The 17,192-nt window shown below is 38.7% G+C and overlaps 1 protein-coding gene and 1 long non-coding RNA gene across 3 annotated transcripts in view; one reads left to right on the top strand and one right to left on the bottom strand.

The window, feature by feature from the left end:
• The window catches only part of LOC121885230 (ephrin type-A receptor 5), a 70,485-nt gene extending 64,092 nt beyond the window's left edge, over nt 1–6,393 (top strand). The window contains exon 19 of the mRNA XM_042394477.1: nt 431–6,393. Within this exon, the coding sequence (XP_042250411.1) occupies nt 431–542 (112 nt within the window). The 3' untranslated portion in view covers nt 543–6,393. The remainder of the gene's footprint in view (nt 1–430) is intronic.
• LOC121885231 overlaps nt 1–17,001 on the bottom strand; it is a 27,852-nt gene extending 10,851 nt beyond the window's left edge. For both annotated transcript variants that reach the window (XR_006092506.1, XR_006092507.1), the window contains exon 1: nt 16,384–17,001. This is a non-coding gene — a long non-coding RNA (uncharacterized LOC121885231). The remainder of the gene's footprint in view (nt 1–16,383) is intronic.
• Between the last annotated feature and the right edge of the window lie 191 nt (nt 17,002–17,192).

Genomic DNA, 17,192 nt, shown 5'->3' with positions numbered 1-17,192 from the left:
GTTAGATAAGTGATGAACATTGTCACAAAGTGTTGTGAAGGTCGAAGCAAAATGAGAATGCAGGATCTATTACAAGTTTGCAAGCCTGTGAAATTTTTATGAAAAACCGGCACCCTTTAGCAATAAAGATAGAGACAGCTATAGAAAATCAGTGCGACATGCAGGCATAACTCAAGGAGCAAAGTTATTCATTGCTTTAATCATGCTCGTAAAACCATCTTTAAGAGCTTAGCCTTGTGTGAATATTATTATATAAAACACCCAAAAATGGTATCAAAATGCCAAAAAACAAGTTGGCTAAAACATTATATATAAACCTTGTATTGGAGACATTTTTGAAAAGTTTAGGTAAAGTCATTTTATACAATGCTTTATTTGTTAGTGGTCTGCCTCAGAAATAACGTCTTGTTGTTTGTTTGCTGTTTTTCAGGGATTTGCGGAGAGTAGGAGTGAACCTGGCTGGACATCAGAAAAAAATCATCACTAGCATTCAGGAGATGAGAGTCAATATGAACAACACCAACTCTACTGTAAACATCTGATGCATATGTACAGGCACGCACGCACGCACACACACACATACACACACACACACGCACACATTATATGGACCTAGTATGTGACGAAAAGACTCCGATTTGCTGTTGGACCTAGAGCGGCTTAGCACTTTCTACGGACAAGGAAACCCAATGTTTATGGATCAAAACTGGTGGATCCACATTTTTGTGGTTCATATGTGTGGAGTTTGCTTGTGGTGTCATTAGGGACATTAGACATTGCAGCGCTAAAAACCAAACTGAACTGAACTGAGTGGTGCAACATGAAGGGAAGATGATATTTCATTCCAATTATTCCATTTGTGTGAATCTTGGGGATTCTGATATCTCTGTGCACTGTTTGGATTCTCTCAGATCAAACGTGAAACATAGACAGCAGATCTGGCTTTGAGAGCAACCAGCACTTTTTGGCTGTATCACAAATATGGGAGTTTCATCCAGCGGGCTCACTGGGGAGTACAGTTCAGTCAGGAGTCACTGAATTGAGCACCATTCTCAGGCAGGGTAAACATGTATTAATGGACCAAGAGAGAAATCTTTTCAATCTATGCTTTGCCATGTTGATGTGCTTTGTTTTTTTTGTTTTCTTGCATCAGGCAGGTCTTCATGCCATAAGAACATAGTTGTAAACCAGCTGTACAGCGCACGAAAGGTCAAGACTCATACTCAGCATCATATACTTCATTACCTTACAACACAATGCAAGACAAGAGTATAAAATGAAAGTAGCTGAAATTGAAAATGTAACAACTTTTGACAAGGAAACTTTCCTTGGTCTGGCTTTGTCCAGAAGGGTTTTGGTCTTATTGAGCCTATAAAAGAAAAATGTGAAAAGACACAAGGCTGCAGACACTCAGATACTCTCTGCCTCTGCTCCTCTGGCTGAATGTATAGCTCTACACAGAACACAATGCTCAGCTGCACCATCAAACTGTTTGATATGTAAATGTTGTCAAATAGGGATAGAATGTGGCAAAAGAACCATCCTGGTCCATAAAATGAGCATCTAAATGAAACTGCAGATTGTACAAGAGATTCAGCTGGCTTTCTGGCGGCTTTTCTCTGAATATCTGTATGAATCTCCAGTGAGATCTTGGCAGATCACCTCTTGAACCATGCAGAGTCTAAAGGAAAATTGCCTCATATACTGGATGTGCATGTTTTAATGGAACTTTCACTCAGATTCTGAGGAACCTTTGTGCAGGTTATAGTAACAACATCAAATCGCTCACAGCTTCACTCAGATTCTAGCAGAGCGGATTCTACTGGAATCTTTGCTCAGATACTGACGGATACTTCACCGAGATTCAGATTAATCTTCACGCAAGTTCTAACAGCTACACCGGACATTAATAAATGAACAGTCGCACAGGATCTAATGGAAATGTCCCATATTGTTCTTTGGCAATTCTAGTAGGATTCAGCTGGAACATTCAATGGAAAGACATGGAAAGTTCAGTCGATCCTGATGAAACAGTTGTTTTGCCACTCAGATTCTCTTGGAAAGGATCACCCAGATTCTTGTGGGATTGTTAACTGGTATTCTCAGATTCTCATGGAATCTCTACAAGGATTCCCACACAGCCTTCACTCAAGAGTGCAATCAGACTTTCAAGGAGCCTTCACAGAGAACCAACAACCTTCAGGTACCGCAGAAAACCCTCAGCAATCTGTTCAGTTCACAACGCCGCAGAGTCTCTCTCCACCACACATCTGCCACACCACAATAAACCTCACTCAGACAGGACTGCTGAAAAAGAGGAGGCAATATTGAACAACTTGATAATCATTTATTTATTTATACTTGTTTAAAAAAAATGAGCAAAAACGATGTAGACAGTTTGTGTTTCATCAGAATACTCTCTCCTGGACTACTGAGCAGCTCTGCCTACATGTCTTTCATGTATATAATGTATTATATATTTAAAGCAGGGAGCATTGTTCTTCTGTCTACCATCATGTGGACAAGTTGGTATTGATCAAGCATCTCAGAGTAGTACACATTAGTTAATAACAACAAATATTCTAAATCAGCATTTCTGCTACTTAGACCTGGGCCACTGTCAAGTGGGGACAACCAGCACATCTGTCCCCAACTAAAGGGGCCCAAAGGGGTATGCAGACAGATCTAATAGTCATGTTATGTTGTTGGTGATTGAGTTTCATATCAAGTTTTGGTGCAAGACCTTGAAATATTTTCTGCCGCCCTAAATGAGACAGTAGTAAATACTCTGTCTCTAAAAGCTGGAGAAGTATTCACAGGGATTGATATATGAACTTCTGGTGTATTGTATGGTTTAAAGGTATACAATGATGTCAATGATCAAGCCCTTGCTTTACTTCTCTTTGGTATGGTATGTTATACATTGCTACTCAGTGCTTTATTGCTAAAACTTGACCCTTTTCACCATTGTGTTCACCTAAGCAGGGACTGAGTTCTGACAGTAGATATATATATCCTCTTTGGAGATGACATGCTAATATTTTTCTTGGTTATACACAGTGTACTGCTAGTGCTGTGGCATGAGAGTGGAAACAAAATGAGATTGTAAAGCTAGTTTTATAAGAGGTGGTATAGAGGGGGACACTCACTTGACTGTATGGAAAGCATAGCAAAGCACACAAGAAGAATGTAAGGTTTTAAAGGGGTATTTCACTTTTTTAGAGAACATGTTTGACTTTTAAACAATTAGACCTCCCTCTGTGCTCAAGGAGGACTCAAAGTATAAAAGGCCTATTTGGTGGCTGTAAGATGCCTCACTTGTGATGCTTGAATTTTTCCACTTGATATCAAGATCGTACTTCCTGACTGGTTTCATAAAAGAATATGAGTGCAGAATGGTCATAGTTGATATTCTATATGTGTTTTTAAAAGTCGAAATGTTCTACCAGAGTGAGAGTTTGCTTGAAAGATAAACATCTGCATAGTCTCTTTAGTCTACATTTATCAATTTGGAGGTTTGGCTCAAGCTTGTGCATTAATATACTATACTGTAGTTTTAATGGTGGGGAACAGTAGCTGTTTTGCAATGTTATGGCTATGGTTTTGTACCCTTTTTCAAACCAGTGTACTTTTTTTATTCACCCAGTCTTTAGTCTTTTTGGCTAACTTTTTGGCAGTAAAACATATATGTAGACTATTGCGGCTACGCAGATGTTTAATTCAGTGGGGGATTGCATCAATAATATGGTGCACATTTTATATTAGACAATATAAGGCATGTACAGTGAAAGTAATTATGCTGGGCGCTTTTAATTTCCCACCCAGCATGTTTTAAATTAAAGTCTCCTCAGTCATTTGAATACCATAGGTGTTGATGAAGTTTCAGTGTTTTGATCCTACCCAAATTTCATGATATTGGCTTTTTACAACCATCCTTTTCAACTTAATTTTCAACTTAAAACCTATGCCTAGGGCATGAACAATTGGTGAATAGTACACCCTTATAAGTGCCTCTCATCTTTCGAGCACCATTATTTCCTCCCCTGCCAAAATGCTATGCCCCAATTGTGCCCCGCTTTCTATGTATTTACTTTTTGCCAACAATATCTACAGGCAATAAGAAGAATGTCAGACAATGTGTATGTTGGAACTAATTTAATTTGCACTTTATGAGAAATCTGTTGCCCTTCCGTTTGACTAAAAATGTCTATAGGTGACTGACTTTCTAGTGTCAAAGTTCTCTTAATTATTTACTATATACAGTAATTACTATAATGTGTTCCCTGATGCTGATTATATCCATTCATATTCTCAATGCTTCCCATGGTGTAAAATCTGACGTTTAAGCACAAAGCATTGGTAATATTTTTTTTAAAACAAATCCAAGCTAAATATATAGAAAACTAAAGCATCATTGATGTAGAGCACCATTTTCTTGTGTATGGCACAACGATACACCTTCAGAGCATAATCACAAGGTTAGACAAAAATTATTTAGGACAGTGAGCGGATGATATGATTTTGTACAAGAGGTCAATAGCACTAGCCCTTGATGTCAACACACTACAGCCCGGCATTTTGTCTAAGAGTGTTTGTGACATTTCAGCATAACCACTGCTAAGTACAAAAGTGTGAAAAAAGGTATTGATTTGTTGTTATTGCAAACAACAATTAATATACGGTTTAGTTGATAGGTGTTGCTGCGCAAAATATTTTCCATAATTCAAATGATATATTCTCAGCACTTTTGAAATGACGTGATATTATCCTGGTCATCTCTTATAAAGCAATTCTCATTTAACTGGAAGAAACAAAGCACAGCAAACCAGCAAAGACTTGTAAAGATTTAATGATGTGTTGTTACTCTACAGTGACTGCCAGCTGGAATTCCATCAACCATGCAGTGAAGTGTTTATGCAGGAGCCAATTTTGTAGTGTCAAACAAATTACATAACACATTTGGTGTAACATCTCAATCAACAAAACTTTGCTGTTGGAAATGGACTTTCAGAAGAGGATAATGTAATTTATTCTTGTCAGTATACACAGAAAGTTCTCGCATTTATACACATTAGGGGTTTGTTGGGTTTGGCTCCATGATAAAAAACACTGCATAAACTGTTAGACAGCAGGTTTGACTGAATTCTAGCAAATGTACAAAAGCAATACCTGATACCTGATATTATTAGCAAAAAACATGTTTGCATACACAAATGCATGGGAATATAACAACCATAAAAAGGTTGCACTGACATCTGAATGGTTTTAAGACACTTTATCATGATGAAAAACATAGTGTTGACGTCTTTGAAAACCTCAGAAATAAAGCTGGGAAGTGGGCTGGGTTATATCAGGGGCCAAGGTTCTGGTAGTAATCTTTTCCTTAGACAGTATAACTATTTGTGACTGGCTGTTTGAGCATTTCCAAGAAGTTCCTCTAGCTGAATCTATAGCTCAGACAATACACAACTTTGCTGATAAAAATTCAAATTAACAGAAAAAAGTCAAAGGCTCAAGACTGTGTACATCAACTTTATATAAACAACATCACATCCTAAAATCCATTGCAGTACTTAACATCCAATCTCCGATCTTACCATTAATGGCAACTTTTGGATTTTGAATCAAACTACAGTGTATTGTTTTGTTCCTGGTTGCAGGGATGAAATGTTTGCAATGACCTTGAACTGAATTCACATCTTTAACTGACAACTTTGTGATAGCAACAGTCAGTGAGGTCTGTGGATACTGTAGCATTTTGTGCCATTTGATAAACCTAATTGACAGAAGAAGTCTCAAGGCTAATGTACAGTACCAGTCAAAAGTTTGAACACACTTAATTCTAGGGAATGAGATAGTGTGTCCAAACCTTTGACTGGTACTGTAAGTTGAAGCATTTATAAGTGATATAATCGTATCAGAGACTCCAGTATTTCTGCGTTGGGTAACACTGATGTTTTTGTTAAAAGGAAACTTTCAAATGCAAATTTGCAGTGGGAAAAATACTTCTGTTACCAATGGCCCCTGCCCACTTCACAACTGAATAGGTAACTTCTCAGGAAGTGGAAAATAGGTACATTTATTGGGTCATTACACATATGGTCTTAGGGAAAAATGTGCAGCTTTCACTCAAAGTATTGACATACAAAAACAGGTATGCGGTTATTAGGTTTTCCCCTGGTCAAAGACAATAATCGTTTTATCGGTAATTCACACATAAGGTTTTAAACAACTGAGTAACTGTTTTGTGATTCATTGAAAGCACAGTAAAATACTTAGCAATTGATGTGCTATTGGTTTGTCTTTGAGACTGTCATGTATTATGTTTGTGTTGATGTTTTTGTAGTGTGTTATCAAATTCTATATTTTTGCAATAAAAATTTTAAAAATCAACTCTGGATGTGGTTTTCATTGTCTTCCACTGCCACAGGGGTTTCATTAACTGTTGCTTTATGTGTTGAGTATGGCACCCGAAGTGCCGGAGCTTAGGGTGACACAACAATAAAAATCTGCGGCTTCGTGTTCTACTAAGACCTGTTGAAAAGGGGTCACTATATGATACTAGCGGTGTGGCTCTAGGGATGGCGAGAGCCAATCAGTCCACCACTTTGATCCAGACAGAAATATCTTGACAACTACTTGATGGATTACCATGAAAACTGATGAAGATAATATCTGTCAGGGGTGACTGTGGCTCAGGAGATAGAGCAGGTCGTCCACTAATCGGAAGATCGGCGGTTCGATCCTGGCTCCTCTGCATGTCAGTCCGCATGTCAAGGCAAGTGTCCTTGGGCAAGATACCGAACCCCAAATTGCTCCCAATGGCTGCACCAGCAGTGTGTGAGTGTGTGTGAGAATGTACATTAGATTGGATCCTGATAAGCAGGTACCACCTTGCATGGCAGCCTCTACCATCAGTGTATGAATGTGTGTGTGAATGAGTGTGTGTTGTAAAGCGCTTTGAGTGTTCGGAAGAATAGAAAGGCGCTATATAAATGCAGTCCATTTACCATATCCCCAGTGCATTCCCATCCCATCCCCATCCCATCCCCCTCACAGAGCCGCTAGCATGGCTCTAGATTTGTATCTTGTTAACCCATGTCCTCAGTGACAAAGCCATGCACGTTTTCAGTTTGCCTCACGGAAAGTGGCAAATATTGTAAATACAAAGTCTTACCTTGCTCATTTTAGCAGTGACAAATAGAACATAATTCAATTAGTAATTAAATGATTTGCAGTTGTATGCAGTGTAGCTTTACTGTTATTGCAGTTCATTTTCATCAGTTAATAGGGCAACTACATGCTGTGATTCATTGTAATGTACTTTGTCAGATGATCTGTTTTCGTCCGTGTTTATATCCCTTGTCGGTTTCTATGTAATGAGCTATTTTAGCCACACAATTTAATTGCTAAAACACATTTCCCAACAATGCAATTAGTTATGGCTTATTGGTTGAGATAGCGATTGTCAGGGTAGCAAGGGAGCTAGTTAGCAGTTTTTCTCTTTGTCTGGACACAAACTGGGAGGGAGGAATGGAGACAGATGGATAAATGATGTTGATGTCTAGAGAAAATCAAATATATACCAAGTACCAGAAAAGATGGTAGATAACACTGTCCCCATCTATTCCCCATCTATTGTATGCAAAAAACTAATTGTCAGTAGTACATAATGACTGACAACACAATACAGTAGAATACAGTTCATTGCTGGGTTATGGTGATAATGAGCTGTGAGGATCTGTAAAATGCATGATGTTTTAAAACCTGATGATGCAAGCTCTGGCAATGATGTGTCCATCAGATGCAGTGAAATTAGCTGCTGATGTCAGCAGCTCATGTTATTGTGTGATCTACCTCATACAAATGAGCCAAATGTGTGAAAGCCTGGCTAACAGTGAACAGGACAAGTATATATGATCTTATTAGAAGACTATCCTTTACAATCTGTTTCCCGGCAATCCAGGAGTGGTAGTAGGTGATTTGAGTTGACATTTAAACCAAATATTATAAGCTAATACAAGCTTTTGTTTACAAAATTGTAAAGACAGAATGTGATGAACAGTTCCTATTTTTTCCTTATCCCCTTAAGGCACATTTAAGCAATTTTCTATTGTAAATCTCCTTTGCAATATATATTAAAAAAATCTCTAAGTCACATGTCTATTTATGATTTTTGTGATAACCTTGAGTCATGTGTGAAGGTGATGCTATGTTCTTACAGTGCTTGTTTATATGTAAATATCAGCACCAAATGGTTACAGTATGTGTGTGTGTGTGTTACGATGTCAAATCAAGCCTAGCTGATCTCTGGGGGAATCCACTGCCTGCATGGCTCAAGGTGATTATTACAGTACTCACACACACACACACACACATACACACACATAAAATACGTGTATGAAGGTGAAATTAGCCATCACACCATCAGCGTGGCTATTACCAAAACCTCTGTATCAGCGGCTTGAAGAAAAGAGCTTCAGGGTGTGTGTGTGTGTGTGTGTGTGTGTGTGTGGATATTGCACTGGGGCCATATTCCCACTGGTGCTGACTGGGATTGTTCTTGGATGGACGGGTTTCTTGCTTTGGGCTAGTCCGGCTGTCTCTCTGCATGTCTTCACGTACCTGCCTGCTTGTCTGCCTCTGTTTTGACCGGCTCCGTCTGCCTGACTGCTACATGCCCGTACATCTCCATATCTGCATGACATTCAGTCTGTGACTCTATTAGGTCTTCCCGTCTGGCTTTCTGCTTGCCATTACATCTCTGTCCCAGTCTGCCACTCCTTACTGTCTCACTGTCTATTAGACTGTCACTGTGTCAGTCTAAAGTCAGGTATCCCAGGGCATGATAAAGTAATTTTCTCTTGAAGAGGTATCAGTGGTCGAGGCGTCCCGAGGGTCATTTGAAAATCATTGCAGAGACGCCTCTTTAATCATTATGAATGACCTTCACCAGATCCTTAGCTGTCAGTTTGGGTGTGATTGTGTGGGTGTGTGTGAATCTATGGGTTTTTGTCCAAGTATGTGCAAGTAGGAATGTCTGTGAATATAGAGATGCATTTCTCTGTCTGTATATGTTTTTCTACATCTGTGCCTGTTTCTGTGTCGGATGTTTAATTGAGGTGAGCTGTTAAATTATATCCAATTTGTCTGAAGAAAAAAAAATGATGTAAGAGCCTGGTAGGAAAGGGGTGCGGGAAGTACTTTGTTGTAAAAAAGCTAGTGTTGCTGCAGATTTTATAGTGGGCTTGTTGTTCAAAATGGCAGTACTATTGTGAAGCAGAATTAAGTCGCCTTTAGACTGTGCAACAACAACAATCGCATATTTAGTTTATTGCATGTCATTTTGTGCAAGATTCCTATGATAAAATCTTGGCTGCAATCTGTGTCCAACTCTACAATATCAATATGGGACATTTCAGATTGTGTGCTGAATGGTGAATCATAGCGCTGTGATGTAAATAGAAAAAAATAAATAAATAAAGCAGAAGCGAGTCATTAGTTCACGTCATCCAACTGCGTCACTCTGATCTTTTGAAAATGCAGGAAAGTCACGTAAACTTCTTTTTCGTTTCACCTCCATCATTTTGGTTTTTGTGTGCTATGAACATATTGATGTGAACAAGTGTGTTTTCTCTCTAAACCATATTCAAAAAACCGCGTGTATTCTGTGTCAATTCTGATTGGTTAGTTTGTCGATGTGGGTTGTAGCAGCAGTCAGATTGTGAGAATTATTCTTAAATTTCTGTCAGAATTTGGCCTCAGGTTGTCTTTGGTCGCCAAAGCCCCACATCGCTCATTGGTGAGAGATTTTACAGTGTAAAGTGGCATTTATCCAACCATTTGAAATGCCAAAACTTGCAGAGATATTATAAGCGTCTTATAGTCACCGGCACATTTATATTGTTTTTTTCCAGAAAAGAATCATCCTCAAAGCTGTAATACTAACAGCTTGTGTGTGTATGTATGTGTGTGTAGATTATCCTTGCAAATACTGCAATTCTCAATTACACTACCTGTGAAACGCAATGTTCTTTTTACTTTTCACCTTAGAAAGAAATTTAGGATGTATGAATTTTATGTACACAAACAAAACATTGGGATATACAGTATTTATTTATTTTGCATATTTGTAACATAGATATTGAAATCTCAACAGTGTTTAGACATGGTACACATAGCATGCTCAATGAACTGTATAATCAGTTGGAGAAGAGTGTCTCTGAGTTCAATATTATGGTCAGAACAGTCCTCGTGCCTGTTGTCAGAATTGAAAAGTTGCAGTATTTAGTGAGAAAACATATTTCTCTGTTATTCTCAGGATCATGGTTTTCTAGCATCCAATTCCTGGCTCCTAGTTGTCAAAATGTAATATTTAAAATCACTTTTCATGCAGATGCGAGCCCAAGGTGCATATGTACAGATAAAGCTGTTCTCCTCCGTGTAGCAGCCACTCTCGACACCCATTAAACTGTTAGGGAAGGTCTGACCCGGACCAAATAAGCTGCTGGTAAATTGCCTTATCCATTCTGCTACTGATCTGAGAAGCCTGCCATGAGAGGGCTGTGTGATGTCAAGTGGCTGGCAAGGACACACATTCTCTCTCTCTCTCTCTCTCTCTCTCTCTCTCACTCTCTCTCACTCACTCACACTCACACACACACACACACAGAAACCTTGCCAGTGGTAGCAGTCTGGCAGGTCTTTGTGTGGCGTCGTGTGAAAAAAACACACTCTCTCTCTCTGTCTTGCCCACAGTATCAGTCTCCTTCATACAAAGGCAGCCAGAGGGACGTACTTGTCATTTGCCCAGATGTTTTTCCAAGGTCCTTTATTCGAAGCAGTCAATCATATGAACTGAAATGTCACTAATGTGAAGTCCCTTTGGTGCAATGGCTCTGCGTGTGTGTGTTTGAGTTTGTGTAAGTGCATTTATGTGTGTGCGGAAGGTCGGTCAAGGTGAGATGAAAGTGCAGTTAACCTGAGACACAGGGAGGTAATATATTAATAACAACTACAATACCTCGCACAGCTATTTCTCTGGTGTAATGAGGTCTGTCTGACACACATACACACACACACTTACACACACACATATTTGAACTGGCTGGGCACACTCTTTGTTCTGATTTTTTTCCATAAAAACAAACTAGGAAAAAAATCAAGCGTCTTTACAAGTTCATTCATGAATCAAACCCATTAAGTAACAAAATCGACTGCATAACTTAATGAAAATGAATGTGCTGTGATGCAAAAAATATGTTATAATTATACCAATATGTCTGCAATACTGTATGTCTGAACAAAAAAATAAAAAATCTGACCATTATGTAGCGGAGTTGTAATATCCCTCGATAGATTAGCCCTTGACCTGATTTTTTGGTCTCAGTATAAGAGTACAGAGCCTTATCTGTATTTGCATCTTTAAAAAAAAAAACCCTTTGAAAACTCTCACAAGCCCATTTCCATATGCAGATACTTGATATGCATTACACTTTAAGAGCAGGTGTGTTGCAAAAGCCTTCACCTGGTAATGCATCACTCAAAACAATGTTCAATGAGAAGTCCAAGAGACAGAGGCGTTCGGCCGAGACATTACACTCGTGAGCATGAAAGGATCATGTTGTAGAAGCACGAAAACGAGCATCAAAAAATAAGGATAAAGGTGAAAAGGATTTGAACAGTTTCACATCAAACCTTGTATGGTGTGCACTGCCAAATATGGAGGTTGTTAGCCTCCTCCACCTCGCTCCATAATGAAGAGGTGCTGCCTGCCCACTGAGCTGTCTCGTCTGATAATTATTTTGACATTACCCACTGAGAGCTGGAAGGGAATTATCCTCTGTAGCGTCTGCTTGCCATACATTCTCCATAATCAGCCCCGCCATGCATGGATAAATTTGCCCACACACTGGACACGAGTACAAAATGTGTGTGTGTGTGCGTGTGTAACAGTGTTGCAGATAACATCTTACAAATGAATCACTGTCACTTTACTTTTTGATATAATAAAGGTACGTTATTCAATTTAGGTAATCGCATAACAGGTTCCTTTTCAAAGTGTGACACATGGAACATAATTCTGCAGGTTTTATTGTTTTGAAAGCCTAATTAACCAAAAGTTAGCTTTGAACAATAGTTTTATGATGTGCAATAGTGTAACTAATCTACTCGGATGTCTATTATTCTTCTTGTATTCAAACTTCCAAATTTTGTATGAACAGGTACAGGTGTGTGCATGTATGTTTCAGGGATTTGTATTGTAGACTGATATATACATACTGTATGTGTATTTCAGCTAATTGTCAGCTATGGTAGTGCTGCAGTTTGGCAACTTAGGTCCTGGATGCAGGATCTTCTATTTCATCATGTTAGAATAATGCATTTAACACCTACAACTAGATATATTTTTTCTCCTCTTTATATCAAATTCACTAAAACACTGCTGCTTCAGTATGTTAAGGCACATGACATTGTTTATCAATCTCGTGATATCCTTCACAGTAATGTTTGCACAGTGTGCATACTCATAATTTTGACTGGGTGTAGCATGTTGCATACAGTAATGCAAAGCAGCAACAACCCTCTGTGAAAATGTCCAGAGGGAGAGCAGGGCCAGCTGTTCCTCTCAGTTTGATCAAGTCACGGCATTTTTGCTTTTTAGAAATGCATTTTTTTCCGTTTAAGTAGTTCATCTATTGATCTTTATCATTCAGGAGATTGAAATCCTGCATTATTCATTTTTGTTTAGACTAGTTCAATTAAATACAATGGAGAGTAATTAGGTTAATTTTTATCCATTATACAGACCAATCAGTTTAATGTAATTCAGTTAAAGGTAAAGTCAGTGGTTCCACGCGGCCGCATCCTCAATTATGCATAACTTTACAGCTTAATAAAATTAAAAACATGTGAGTTATAAAAAAAATTCACCCCCCGCACAGTTATCATGAAAGGGGAAATTAGCTACAGAGACCAAAACCGTTTTTTGTAACAGGCTGTAAACATGTTTATTTCTGCTGTAAAGTTGGGCATTTTAACATGGGGGTCTATGGGGATTGACTCGCTTTTGAAGCCAGCCTCAAGTGGCCATTTTAGGAACTGCTGTTTTTGGCACTTCAGCATTGGCTTCATTTTTCAGCCTTGGATGTTGCCAATTGGTTCTTACACAGCCCTGGCTCTGTAAATGGGAAACACAACACTATTCCAGCAAATCAGCAGGGGGCGTTCATGCTTGTACACAGGACAGGATGAAGTCATCAGAACAGTTGTCTGTGAGGACATGACAGTCTCCAGTCCACCATATTTCTGTTTTGGTTGTTGCCTTGGCAATGCATGTCCATGAATTTTGGGAGGCAGATCTTCTGAAGGAGTATGAAGGGAGGGGTGTATTTGTTTGGGTGATTAGTTCAAATACCAACAATCTTTTTCCAGAATGACCGACTCTCCCTTTAAGTTCACATCAAATTAGATAATGAATGTTTTGGTACAAAGGAGGATTTGGTCCACATTTCAAACATTTGAGTTCAATCAAAATTCTTCAACTCACAAAAGAGTAGAAAAATGTGACACGTCAATTTTGAACTTTTTACACAAAAATGCAAATTCCTTGTAATATTACAAAATGAGGACAACAGTTTTGCGTAGTTTACAGTAAATTATATGAAAATGTGTGGTTTTCCTCAGATATGTATACTGGAGTTAGCTGTAAGAATGTCTTGGCGTCTGTGAAAAACACCCCATTTGTCTTAATATTCACTGTGCTCTGCATAGACAACTAATGACTGCAATGCATCACCTGCATATTGTATTTCAATAAAAAGGTGTGTGTGTGTATGTGTGTGTGTGTCTACCATTTGAGCATGTGAAAATTTTTCTCCTTCAGTCAGTGTCTCTGTATGTCTGTTCCGCATTTGTTAATGTCACATAATGTATGTGCAATGAATGAGTGCCCCTCAGCTTAACTCTGTCTCCTTGGAATTTTATTTCTATACAGTGAATCATAATTGTGGGTTATATTCACCGGCAAATGCACATAAATTGCAGAGAGTAGTGTGACAAAAAAAAGAGGATGTGTAGGAGGATGGGCGTACAAAGTGTTTTACTTTAACATTCAAGGCTGGAATTTGTGTTTCATCTTATACTTAAAGTCAGTCTTTTTCATACGCAATGGGTCGGTTCACCCGAATTGATAGCCATGCAGATACTTTCAGTGTTATGGCCCAGATTTTAAGATATCCAGATCTGAAAGTCTGCCACCACAGCAGTTCAGTGGAATCATATTTATGCTATTGTTATTGCAACTACCCTCTGATGAAAAACTAGTCCTATTAGAACTTGACATCAAGGTCTGTGGATTATCCTGAACAACAGGCACACCGGTAAGACATATTGCTGTTTTCAAATCTAATTGTTCAATGCTCATGAGCAGTACATAGAATTCCATTCACCTCCTTTCTTTTGGGAAGGGAAGCATTATCTGTCTCAATGACAGATATTTTAAAACCTGGGAAAAGAAAAACACAATTATCTGCATGGCAAGACATGATTAGGGGTAAGTGAGGAAGCAGATTTGATTATAATTTAGTTTCAGAGTGCTCAATCTAAACTTATCAAAGTGCCTTTAGTTGCCTAAACATAACTTTATGATGCTTCAGTTGCCTCAGGCAGACACTTGGAAAACATTACAATAAAACAATAACAATAAACGTTGGCAGATTACACTCCCTGATGAAGGCTTGATGGTAAAACATGTCGAAGATGGTTTAAAATGTCTGATATGACCATGCCATGACAATAAAGCCATTTTAATTGTTTTAAAGGAGAGTGCCTTGGAGTTTTTTCTTGTATTTTTTTTTGTCTACATCCTTATCCTTATCCAAAGAGCACCTTAAACATACTCAATTTGAATCCAGGAAGCGCTCCTTCCTAAGCATTGTTTGATTTTGGCAGATATGTTCACAATGAAGGTTTTGCTGATATGATGGTAAAAATATACCCCAGGTGGCGAAGCTTATTTAGCTAGTAAAAAATGGTTGCATATGAACATAACTCTCAGAGAAATAGCTTGTCTGACCCTCACATCAACAGCAGTGTGCTCATGACAGTGTGTAATAAGTCATTATTAAGTCATGTTTCTAAAATGACTATTGATTTTTGTCACACAGCGAGAACGAGCTGCCAAGGGCCACAACAAAATGCACAGATAGAAATATGAATGAAGTTTCTATAAGGACAATCCCTGCAGACGATCAGTTATCACCACAGCTGATGATGAATCACATCACTGTACTTTGATCACGTTGTGCTTAGTGATATTACCCTAGAGGTATTTTATTTTATTTTGTAGTCTCCTTGGCAGAAAAATCAATGCCTGTTTCAAATACTTAGAATGGATGAATTTGTCATAATGGATGATGCATATGTTAAGATATTTAAGATCACATGTGTCAAATGTCTTTGTGCATTTTAACATCTGTCTGAAATAGAGGAAAAAGAAATTCTTGACTGCTTGACCTCATTTGATGCAGTGGCTGACTCTGGCTCTCATGTTGTTGCATTTTACTGCAGTCAAATTTTAATACGGTTATTAAATACATGCATGTATGTGTGTGTGTGCATGCGTGTGTGTCTGTGCGTCTGTGAACCCATTTAGCTCAGTGTCAAACCTTCTGAATGTGTACGTCGTAATACATTCAAGTCCATTAATGCCTGGGAATGAAACTGAATCCGAAAGAAGACACACATGCATGCACGCTCACACAAATACACACGCACACACACGCTTGCTTGTGCATGCACACACACACACACACACACACACACACACAGCGCTTTATGTCTCTGATAGCTTCTATTATCTAGGTCTCCCTCCTGGCTGCACATCAAACATGGATGAGCTCCAACCATAAAAGGCTCCATTTTCCTTTGATTTATACAAGGAATAAAAATTGGAAAGGTGAAAAGTCCAAACCATGCATATTTTATCAGCTCGCTGACACCAAAGGCAAGACGGAACAAATTTTAACATGGAGCAAAACTTAAAATAGACCATGATAGGACCAAATACAGGAACTGCAATACCGAACCTCCTGACCTCATTGGGCAAAAGCCTTCTAAACTGGTCCGGTACACACAGAAAACAAGTCTATAGTACCAGAAATAAGCACATTTCAACTATTTTACAAGCAAGTTTGACTTGACTAATAACTCAAATTATGACACATTACTTCTCTCTCAGCGAGTAAACTTGTGTTCCTTTTTTGTCTATTCAAACAGGGGGGAAAACACACTAAACGAAAGCCTAGACAGTGATGTAAACATGATATTTTATGTAAGGTGCATTTTTTTTTTGGACACTGCAGAGATTGAGTGAACAGATACCTCTTCAGGATCAATAAACCAGTCCTCCGGGCCCAGTTTGTCTTTTTCCCTGTTAAAAGACAGCAGTGATTACAGATCAGTACTCTGGCAATGAGAGGCTTTATCTATGTGTCCCCACAGTGTTTCCACTAATAGTTTCTATGGCAGCGAAGGAGGGGGTTGGGTGGTATGCGTGAGTGTGTGTGTGGTGTTCTTATTGTTCTTTTAATGCATTTCTCCAAATGTGCCAGCCAGCCATTGGTGGGTAAATGTAGGTGAAATAATGCAACACATCCTCATAATGAAACAACCACATATAGGTAGCCGTCTTGTACCTGCACTCCAGAACGACTCAAAGGAATGTTTCCATAATGGCCCATAGGAGCCTTTTCTTGCCACCTCTATTGGCAGTAATCGTAAAAAATAATGATGTTTTATGGTGTGACAACGCTGTGGTTAAGGTCTGCTTAGGTTTAGGCACAAAAACCACTCGTTAAGGATTAGGGAAAGGTCATGGTTTGAGTTAAAATGATCACTTGAACATGGTGTGAGTTTAAGTTACTTTCTTAAAGGTATAATATGTAATTATTCCACATTAAAATGTCTAAAAACAACTAGACCTATGTTATATATTTTGTTGAGTTGTGTACTTACCTTATCCCAAATGTTTCCAACAATATTCAAACCCAGAGAAATCTGCAGTTTAATCAAAGTAACGGACCATTTCATTTGGTCGGATGTCAATGGCGTCATACCTCCTCTACTAAAGAGTAAACACGCACAAGATGCATACGGCGGCGCTGTGTTTGTCCGCTACAATGGCGTCTACC

The sequence above is a fragment of the Thunnus maccoyii genome, chromosome 19 (genome assembly GCF_910596095.1).
Source record: "Thunnus maccoyii chromosome 19, fThuMac1.1, whole genome shotgun sequence".
Classification (NCBI taxonomy): Eukaryota; Metazoa; Chordata; class Actinopteri; order Scombriformes; family Scombridae; genus Thunnus; species Thunnus maccoyii.
The sequence above is the reverse complement of the archived record's forward strand: the minus strand, read 5'-3'. Positions and strand labels throughout refer to the sequence as shown.